General features: G+C 56.0%; 1 protein-coding gene and 4 non-coding genes across 5 annotated transcripts in view; all 5 read right to left on the reverse strand.

The window, feature by feature from the left end:
* TEX14 (testis expressed 14, intercellular bridge forming factor) overlaps positions 1–10,571 on the reverse strand; it is a 35,390-nt gene extending 24,819 nt beyond the window's left edge. Inside the window, exons 1-5 of the mRNA XM_064468256.1 lie at positions 10,495–10,571; positions 9,874–10,024; positions 1,725–1,839; positions 1,260–1,425; positions 363–499 (exon numbers count right to left, since the gene is read on the reverse strand). Of these exons, the coding sequence (XP_064324326.1) occupies positions 363–499; positions 1,260–1,425; positions 1,725–1,839; positions 9,874–10,009 (554 nt within the window). The 5' untranslated portion in view covers positions 10,010–10,024; positions 10,495–10,571. The remainder of the gene's footprint in view (positions 1–362; positions 500–1,259; positions 1,426–1,724; positions 1,840–9,873; positions 10,025–10,494) is intronic.
* Positions 2,278–2,490, reverse strand: LOC135316154 (small nucleolar RNA U3). The gene has a single exon (XR_010375592.1). It is a non-coding gene; the product is annotated as a small nucleolar RNA U3 (small nucleolar RNA).
* Positions 4,461–4,673, reverse strand: LOC135316163 (small nucleolar RNA U3). The gene has a single exon (XR_010375601.1). It is a non-coding gene; the product is annotated as a small nucleolar RNA U3 (small nucleolar RNA).
* LOC135316164 (small nucleolar RNA U3) lies at positions 7,725–7,937 on the reverse strand. Its single transcript, XR_010375602.1, has one exon. It is a non-coding gene; the product is annotated as a small nucleolar RNA U3 (small nucleolar RNA).
* LOC135316165 (small nucleolar RNA U3) lies at positions 8,715–8,927 on the reverse strand. The gene has a single exon (XR_010375603.1). It is a non-coding gene; the product is annotated as a small nucleolar RNA U3 (small nucleolar RNA).
* Positions 10,572–10,585: the final 14 nt, after the last annotated feature.

A 10,585-nucleotide genomic window follows, 5' to 3' on the forward strand; every position in this document is an offset into this window, starting at 1 on the left:
ACACATATCTGACATAAAAGCTCTTGAAAAGGTTGGAAACACACCCCCAAAAGATTTGCAGTTACTTTGGAGGGTCAAGAAACAAGCTACTTCATGCTGCCACCATATTAATACTATTAAAACCCAGTACTTCATACCGCTGATTTGAAGAGTATCTCTTAATATACAGATATTTACAACTATGGAGTTTCTATTCAGAACTCTCACGACAGAAATAAAAGGCATCATCATTCCTAGCACATATTGGTTTTAAATCTGATATTGTCAAAAAGAAACAAGAACTTGTTAATTTTAAGATAACAGAATATGGAAGTCAAAGTCTTTGTATCTCAGTCCCTCGGTACTTGAGAACATATTCTCACCCCTGAACAAGGCTGCCAAACCTAGACGGACTGCAGACCAGCGCTTTTGATGAGCCAACCTTCCTGAGTAGATCAGAGGGGAAATTTTGAACAGCAGCCTGCATGTGGAATCTACAGCGCTGTATGAATTCCAGCATCTAGAGAGGAGGGGGATGGGGAAAAAAAAAAAAAACACCACAACAAAATTACTTCAGAACTGCAAGATAATCCACTTTAAATTAATAGCTCATAACTACTAGAAAAAATAACTAGTCGCAATATTTAAATAGGCATTTCAAGAAATGGATACACAGAAAAACTTGAAAATCATTTACACAAAAATGTAAGAGAAAGCTTACTTCAAACACTAGATGACTAACTTGCAAGACATTCACCCACTGCAAATTATAGTATCGGGTGTCTTTGTAAGAGGAGCATTGTAATAACAGGAAAGAGGGGCATTATGAGTTTTAAATCAATATTGCAGTTATACATAAGCCTTCTTGATATCGCATTTTGCTACCATCCTAGCGAAAATTACACATTTGCTGATGCTGCTCATGCGCAGACTGAGATCCACTTGAAAACTACATCAGGTTTACTCCTGAACTGCACATATGTGCAAACTAACTGCATAGATGCGGGATCAAAGACAAGGGCCTGTCATTCTCCTCACGGCATGCTTACGGATAAAGGTTCTAATAAGTTACAGACACACACGCCCCTGCACCTGAGCAAAACCTTAGTGAGATAATCTGAATCACGAGGACTTCCAAATACCATTACTGATGCTGAGAAATAATGTTAATGAATCATCTAACATGTAAAAGCCAAGAATTTCTCAGTGGAATGCTGGGAGTTTCTTCTCTTTAAGATGAAGATCTGAGCACACATTCCACAGGTATTACGCACACGTACCTGAGTACTGCTTTCTTTCCCAGCTGACATAGCCCAGTACTGAGGACTTCTTCCATTTTTATCGTGTACTCTCAGATCACCTCCTTCATCCAATAACTTGCTAAGAATCCACTGATTTCCTGAGAACGCAGCCGCATGGACTGGGGTGCTTCCATCATAACAGCGACTGAGGAACGTTAAAGCAGAAATGTTTCGACCTACCCCTACTACACTTAACGAGCTGTGCCTCTGGGCAAAAAAGCGGCATTCCTACAACGTTTATGAACTCCCAAACAACAACAAACACCATGAAATAAGGAAAAATAGGCACCTGCTTTCCTCTGAGGATCTTTGCCTAAAATAGCAACACAAATCTTAAGCACTTCTTCACTTACATACAGTGACTATTGTGTATTGCATTGACTAAAACCACAAGATTAAACATTACTTTCAATTTAGGAATAAAAATTTATTTTTATACTTAACTGATTAGCGTCTGAGCCATAATCCAACAGCACATCCACTAATTTACCAAGACCTAGCAATGCAGCAGTGAAGAGAGAAGTTTGACCCATGGAATTTACAGCATCAACAAAAATACCTACAAGTAAACAAAAGGTTATGAGAAGAGAGCGCCTGTTCCCCGCCACCTGGAATAAGAGGCAACAGTTCATTAACACTGAAACCAACCGCCATATTCCCTCTGAGAGACCGGAAATATGAAAACATAAGGATACTAATAGAAATTGGAAAAAAAAGAGCAAACATCGGTCCTTGTAACTTTCTATGCGTATTATGCGCTGCTTGTCTGCAACGTTTCCAAATAAAGGATGTATAAATATCGGAGGCGAAGAGTTAACCTGATTGAGCACGGGTAAGACCACAGCACTGCCAATTTTCTTCAATCAGTGAATTCTATTCTGTGGTAAAGAACAAAATACAGGGACACAGACCTGGAACCGCAACCGCAAGGGGAGTCCAGTTACTCACAGACACCCCAATCTGTTTTTTAACCGGTAAAAAAAAACACCGGGCACAAACCACTCAGCCCGTGCTCTCTCCCTCCCGCACCCGCAAGCGGGAACGGGAACGGTCATCAATGGCGGGCGGCTCCTGCCCGAGCAGCACCGCCCGCCCGCTTCGCGCTCAGGAGAGAACACCCAGCTCCTCCTCGTGGCTTGTGATGCCGGTCACGTGCGATCACTCTCCTCTAGTGACCAACTACAGAAATGATCCCTGAAAGTATAGTCTTGCCCGCACAGCCCCAACGACCCCGGCACCACCCGCACGCACCGCCCTCCACCACACGGCCGCAACACCCCCGCACCCACCAAACCACCACGGCGGAGCCCCTCGCGCTCCCGCCCGCACCCCGCCGCTGCCCAGCCCCCGGCCGCGACCCACGCTCCCGCTCCGACACCCGCGGCGGCGCCGCGCGGGGCCGCCACCGCGACACGCCCGCTCATTTGCATCTTCTGCCTCCGACGCCCAATCAGGGGCGCCGCTCGCGCACAGCCAGGCGCGCCGGCACCGCCCGGTGCGGGGAGGCGGGCTTCGGGCAACGCATCGGTCGCGCTGCCCCGGGCGCCACCCCCAACCCCGCTCTCTGCGCACCGTCCCCTCAGCCGCCGCGCGCAGCCGCCTCCGGGGCGCCGCGGCGCGACTGACGCAACGTCACCGCCGAGCACACGCGGCTCTGAGCGGCCCCGAAGCCCCTCTCGCCCGCGCTGCTCGGCGCCAACAAGGAGCGTCTTCTGCCTTAGCCCCCGCCAGCGGCCCCCGGCCTCCCAGGGACAGCGCGACGTGACGAGGAAGGGAAGAGGTCGCCCTGCCACCGACACACCCTCAACCCCTCCCGGACAGCAAGTCACTGAATCCCAGAATGGCAGTGACTGGAAGGGCCCCCTGGAGCTCATCCCGTCCCACCCCTGCTGGAGCAGGCACCCCCAGAGCAGGGGCACAGGGCCGCGTCCAGGCGGGGGGTGAATGTCTCCAGGGAAGGGACCCCACAGCCTCTCTGGGCAGCCTGTGCCCCTGCTCTGGCACCCGCACAGGGAAGGGGTTTGTCCTCATGTTCAGGGGGAACTTCCCGTGTTCCAGCTTGTGCCCGTGGCCCCTTGGCCTGGCGTTGGGCACCGCTGGAAAGAGTCTAGACCCATCCTCCTGACACCTGCCCTTCAGATATTTATGAGCACTGATGAGATCCCCCTCAGCCTTCTCTTCTCCAGGCTGAACAGACCCAGGTCTCTCAGCCTTTCCTCACAAGGGAGATGTTCCAGCCCCCCGATCATCTTGCTAGCTCTCCGCTGGGCTTGCTCAAGCAGTTCCCTGTCCTTCTTGAACTGGGTGCCCCAGAACTGGACACAGCGCTCCAGATGTGGCCTCACTAGGGCAGAGTAGAGGGGGAGGATAACCTCCCTCGCTCTGCTGGCCACACTCCTTTTAATGCAGCCCAGGACGCCATTGGCCTTCTTGGCCCCAAGGGCCCCGTGCTGGCTCAGGGTCACCTCGCTGCCCACCAGCACTCCCAGGGCCTTCTCAGGAGAGCTGCTTTCCTGCAGGTCAGCTGCCAACCTGTACTGGTACATGTTCCTCCCCAGGGCAGGACCTTGCACTTGCTTTTGTTGAACTCCATGAGGTCCCCCTCAGCCCAGCTCTCCAGCCTGTCCAGGTCTCTTTGGATGCCAGCACAGCCTTCTGGTGTGTCAGCCACTCCCAGCTTTGTATTGTCAGCGAACTTGCTGAGGTTACGCTCTATCCCTTTGTCCAGGTCATTTATGAATATATTGAACAGGACTGGACTCAGCACAGACCCCTGGGGGACACCACTAGTTACAGGCCTCCAACCAGACCTTGCCCTGTTGATCACGACTCTCCGAGTTCTGTTGTTGAGCCAGTTCTCAATCCAACTCACTGTCCACTCATCCAACCCACGCTTCCTTAGCTTGTCTATGAGAATGCTATGGGAGACAATGTCGAATGCCTTACTGAAGTCAAGATGGACAACACCCACTGCTCTTCTCCCTTAGTCGACCCAGCCAGTCACACCATCGCAGAAAGATATCAGGTGCCTTCGCAGCACCCCCACAATCCCTCAGCTCTCCCCTACCCAGGCTCTGCCACAAGGGTAGTCTGTAGCCCGCCATAGGTGCACACCAGGCTGCTCCCGGGTCAGTAACAACTGCTTTTTTTATAAACCAGTAAAAAAAACACCGGGCACAAACCACTCAGCCCGTGCTCTCTCCCTCCCGCACCCGCAAGCGGGAACGGGAACGGTCATCAATGGCGGGCGGCTCCTGCCCGAGCAGCACCGCCCGCCCGCTTCGCGCTCAGGAGAGAACACCCAGCTCCTCCTCGTGGCTTGTGATGCCGGTCACGTGCGATCACTCTCCTCTAGTGACCAACTACAGAAATGATCCCTGAAAGTATAGTCTTGCCAGCACAGCCCCAACGACCCCGGCACCACCCGCACGCACCGCCCTCCACCACACGGCCGCAACACCCCCGCACCCACCAAACCACCACGGCGGAGCCCCTCGCGCTCCCGCCCGCACCCCGCCGCTGCCCAGCCCCCGGCCGCGACCCACGCTCCCGCTCCGACACCCGCGGCGGCGCCGCGCGGGGCCGCCACCGCGACACGCCCGCTCATTTGCATCTTCTGCCTCCGACGCCCAATCAGGCGCGCCGCCAGGCGCGGCTCCGCCTCCGCTCCCCCGCCACACGAGACGCCGCAGCCCCCGTCTGCCGCCCAGGCGAGCTGAGGCCCGCGGAGCCAGGACCCGCAAGCCAAACGTACCACACTGGGGCTACACCCACCCGAGCCTGGGGGCTGGCTAATGGCGATACCAACAACTTGCTTCTCTCCAGCAGCACGCATGGGACCCAGCTGGCAGCACAGCACGTCACGCCTGGCCTCGGGTGGCTGCCGCTCTGTCAGCTACCGACAGTAACGCCCTCTCTCAAATGGTCATTTCTAAGGAGTCCGACCAGGCTCCAGACCCCAGGTACTGCAGAGCCACACACCAGGTACAGCTGCTACAAAACCCTATGCTTTCTTCAAAGTCACCTGGAGGCTGTGAAAAAACTCTTTACAACTGTTACAAAAAACTCATTTCCTAACTATCGTACCAATTAGTCTTTATTATATGAAGTTGTACAAACTTTCTTCGGATACGTAATGGCATTCTGCATGGCCATAGTCAAGTGAGCGTGGCTACATCACCCCCCAGTTCACTGCCAGGACAGCCCCAACCCTGGAGATCACAGAATCACAGAATCCCAGGTTGGAAGGGACCTCAAGGATCATCCAGTCCAACCTTTCTGGGAAGAGCAGAGTCTAAACAAGATGGCCCAGCACCCTGTCCAGACAACTCTTAGAGGTGTCCAACGTGGCCGAGTCAACCCCTTCCCTGGGGAGATTATTCCAATGGTGACTGTCCTCACTGTGAAAAATTTCCCTCTGATGTCCAATCGGAATCTCCCCAAGAGCAACTTGTGTCCATCCCCCCTTGTCCTCTCCATGTGACCCCTTGTAAAAAGGGGGTCTCCATATTCTTTGTAGCTGCCCCTTAAGTACTGGTACATGATGATGAGATCCCCTCTGAGCCTCCTTTTCTCAAGGCTGAACAAACCCAGCTCTCCCAGCCTATCCTCGTATGGCAGCTTCCCAGTCCTGTGATCACCTTGGTGGCCCTTCTCTGGACCCCTTCCAGCCTGGCCACATCCTTTTTGCGCAGCAGGGACCAGAACTGCACACAGTGCTTCCAGGTGTGGCCTGACAAGCGCTGAGTAGAGCGGCATGATGACTTCTTTCTCTCTGCTGGTGATGCCCTTTTTGATGCAACCCAGCATCCTGTTGGCCGCCTTGGCCACAGCAGCCACTGTTTGCTCATGTTGAGCTTTCTGTCCACCAGGACCCCCAGGTCCCTTTCCACAGAGCCGCTCTCCAGCCAGGTGGATCCCAGTCTGTGCTGCACTCCTGGATTGTGTTTTCCCAGGTGCATGATCTTACACTTCTCCTTGTTGAACTTCATAAGGTTCTTGCTGGCCCACTCTTCCAGCCTATCCAGATCTCCCTGCAGAGCAGCTCTCCCTTCAGGAGTGTCTACTTCCCCACTCAACTTGGTGTCATCAGCAAAATTCATCAGGCTACATTTGATGCTGTTATCCAGGTCACTTATAAAGATATTGAATAACATTGGGCCCAATATCAACCCCTGGGGGACTCCACTAGTGACAGGTTGCCAGTTTGACAAAGAACTATTTACCACCACCCTTTGGGTGCTGTCAGCCAATTCCCCACCCACTGCACAGACCACTTGTCTAGGCCATAACGCATCAATTTCTCCAAGAGGAGACTGTGGGGGACCGTATCAAAGGCCCTGGAGAAGTCTAGGCAGACAATGTCCACTGCCCGCCCCAGGTCAACCAGGCAAGTCACTTTGTCATAGAAGGCCACCAGGTTTGTCAAGCACAATCTGCCTTTAGTGAAGCCATGTTGGCTTTTCCCAATCACGTGCTTCATTTGACTTGTGATGGCCCCCAGGAGGATTCATTCCATAATTTTCCCAGGGATTGAAGTAAGGCTGATGGGCCTATAGTTACCCGGATCCTCCCTCGAGCCCTTCTTGTAGATAGGGGTTTCTTGGAAGGTTCAGGAAGTACAAAAGATACCCCCGGACTACCAAATACGGCCAGCCCCTGAGCCCCCCCAACATTTCTGTGAAACCCTCATGTTATCTGCAATCACAGACAAGGAACTGCAGCAAGACAGACTCTGCGGACGCCTAGATGCAAATGGATAGTGGTGTGCGCGTTCACATGCGTTAAGCTGTGACTTGTCAAAACATCTTGTACCCGAATGCGTGACGGGTGTAAGAACCATGCATGAAATGCACCCAGGGTGCCCCACTTTGAATGGGACACCTCATGTGTATGAATAAAGAATTACTCTGGTAATTCTGTCCTTTGCATCCCAGCTGCTCTCCCTGGACAGCATGAGCCAGTTGCCAAGTTTCGACGGCACGGTCCCAGTCCATGCTTCCTCTTCCCGGAGAGAAGAGAAGGCCCCACCACCACCAGTGGGCAGCACTGCCCGACTCTTGCAGGTGCTCAGACAGGGATGCATTGGCTTCCTTGCCTTGCCCTACACAGCAGCCGGCTCCAGAATACCATCGCCTGACTTGTGCAACAAAGTACTAACACACTTTCACACCATTTGTTTTCACTGATCAACCCCACCCCACGGGACATTATACCCCAGCCCGGCCGGCTGCTTCCCGCCCCCGCCCCTCCCCTGCCCGACAAAGGCCCACACGGTCAAGACTATGCCCAAACCCACAGAAGGGGTCGGGAAGAGCCGACGTGTTCCACCTGGACGCGTTCATCAGCAAGCTCGCACGGAGCCGCCCGGTCCAGAAACGGCCCGTGAACCCCCCCCAGCTGATTCTTTTATAGACCAGTAAATAAAAAAAAAACCGGGCACAAACCACTCAGCCCGTGCTCTCTCCCTCCCGCACCCGCAAGCGGGAACGCGAACGGTCATCAATGGCGGGCGGCTCCTGCCCGAGCAGCACCGCCCGCCCGCTTCGCGCTCAGGAGAGAACACCCAGCTCCTCCTCGTGGCTTGTGATGCCGGTCACGTGCGATCACTCTCCTCTAGTGACCAACTACAGAAATGATCCCTGAAAGTATAGTCTTGCCAGCACAACCCCAACGACCCCGGCACCACCCGCACGCACCGCCCTCCACCACACGGCCGCAACACCCCCGCACCCACCAAACCACCACGGCGGAGCCCCTCGCGCTCCCGCCCGCACCCCGCCGCTGCCCAGCCCCCGGCCGCGACCCACGCTCCCGCTCCGACACCCGCGGCGGCGCCGCGCGGGGCCGCCACCGCGACACGCCCGCTCATTTGCATCTTCTGCCTCCGACGCCCAATCAGGCGCGCCGCTCGCGCACAGCCAGGCGCGCCGGCACCGCCCGGTGCGGGGAGGCGGGCTTCGGGCAACGCATCGGTCGCGCTGCCCCGGGCGCCACCCCCAACCCCGCTCTCTGCGCACCGTCCCCTCAGCCGCCGCGCGCAGCCGCCTCCGGGGCGCCGCGGCGCGACTGACGCAACGTCACCGCCGAGCACACGCGGCTCTGAGCGGCCCCGAAGCCCCTCTCGCCCGCGCTGCTCGGCGCCAACAAGGAGCGTCTTCTGCCTTAGCCCCCGCCAGCGGCCCCCGGCCTCCCAGGGACAGCGCGACGTGACGAGGAAGGGAAGAGGTCGCCCTGCCACCGACACACCCTCAACCCCTCCCGGACAGCAAGTCAAGCGCCTTCGCGGCACCCCCACAATCCCTCAGCTCTCCCCGACTCAGGCTGGGTTCCATGAGCAGCCTGTACGGCCCCCTTGGCGCACGCCGGGACCACGCCACTTCGGCAACAACTATTTTTGGACACCAGTAAAAAAAAAAAAAAAACCGGGCACAAACCACTCAGCCCGTGCTCTCTCCCTCCCGCACCCGCAAGCGGGAACGGGAACGGTCATCAATGGCGGGCGGCTCCTGCCCGAGCAGCACCGCCCGCCCGCTTCGCGCCCAGGAGAGAACACCCAGCTCCTCCTCGTGGCTTGTGATGCCGGTCAAGTGCGATCACTCTCCTCTAGTGACCAACTACAGAAATGATCCCTGAAAGTATAGTCTTGGCAACGCAACCCCAACGACTCCGGCACCACCCGCACGCACCGCCCTCCACCACACGGCCGCAACACCCCCGCACCCACCAAACCACCACGGCGGAGCCCCTCGCGCTCCCGCCCGCACCCCGCCGCTGCCCAGCCCCCGGCCGCGACCCACGCTCCCGCTCCGACACCCGCGGCGGCGCCGCGCGGGGCCGCCACCGCGACACGCCCGCTCATTTGCATCTTCTGCCTCCGACGCCCAATCAGGGGCGCCGCTCGCGCACAGCCAGGCGCGCCGGCACCGCCCGGTGCGGGGAGGCCGCGCCGCACCGCCCAGCGCAGCATCCCGCGGCGCGGCGGGACGCGGCTGCAGCGGCTTCCAGGGGTGCGCACCTCCCGGCACCGCCCCAGGGCATTGCGGGTCTGTCCGCACGCAGCGCTCGGGCCTCCCCCGGCCCGCACAGCCGCGCACCAGCGGTACCGCGGAGCCACGCCTCTCGCAGAAGCAGGTGCCGTACAAGTTCTGGGTAGTAAAAACGAAGTAGAATTGCATTGGGTAGTGGGTTCCATTTACAAAATTCCCTGTTCCCTTGTAGTTAAGAACCTAGGTGTCAAAAATATTAGTATCTAAACCATACCCTAAGCAATTTGCAGTAAGAATTAAACTTAAAATCCCTTTTGAAGAGTATATTCCTAAAGCAGACTCAGAACTTCAGTTTTACAATACCTCAATCATATTCTATGAGCAAAAAGCTTAGTTTTCTTTTTAATTTACTTCTTTTCATACATCTTTTGATTCAATATTTAGCACCACTTACCAGAAAAGGCCAACTATAATTCATTTTGTAAATACATTTCAGTCACAAAACTGAATTCTCGGACAGTATGCTGGTTTTTTACCACAAATACAAAGCATCCAGGAAAAAAGTAAAACTTTTCTGCCTGTACCTGCATAAACTTTGCTTTTACCTTTTTTTAGAAGCTTTTTCACTTTCACGTAGTTTCCTTGCCTGACATACTCATGCAGCTGAGCTTCCAGGGAGTCACCCCTCACCTTTCCAAGCTGGACTGGGCAGGGAATTGGAAGAGGGAGAGGATGAGCCATCTCCTCCTCAGAGAACTAGGAAAAGGTATGAAACATCACAAAGCTGCAAAACACCGTAACTCAAAGACTTCGAAAGCTTCAAAAGACTTTGAAAACCTCAGTAGCTGACACGAGTCACGGCTGTTTCCTCCAGACAAACCTTGAGATGGAGGGCGAGGGCAACTCAGCCCCCCGGTTCCACTGGCTGCCTCCCTCCACCCTCCGAGGAAGGGCCTGCCCTTGGCACATGCTGCGAGGGACCGTGTTTGCCGGCAAGGCCTGGCCAGGGGAGATGCGCTCCCAAGGCGGAGAAGGGAGTGGGGACAACCGGGGGGGTCACACAAACACCCGTAAAGGCTGTCAGATGCGTGGGCCTCTCCTGACCAGACGAAGGCAGGGCAAAGCCCGCACCATTCCTGGGTCGGGGCTGCTCAGACCCACCAGCCCTTCGGCCGTTTCTGCCCCCTCCCCCCCCCCGACTAACGGCCCCGGCCCCGCCGCCTCACCCGCCTCAGCAGCGCCGCCGCCTGCCCAACGCCCGCGGCACGCGCTCGCCCGGCCGCGCGCCTCCCCGCAACGCGCATGCGCGGCCACCTC

This window comes from Phalacrocorax carbo, chromosome 17 (assembly GCF_963921805.1).
Source record: "Phalacrocorax carbo chromosome 17, bPhaCar2.1, whole genome shotgun sequence".
In the NCBI taxonomy this organism is placed as follows: domain Eukaryota; kingdom Metazoa; phylum Chordata; class Aves; order Suliformes; family Phalacrocoracidae; genus Phalacrocorax; species Phalacrocorax carbo.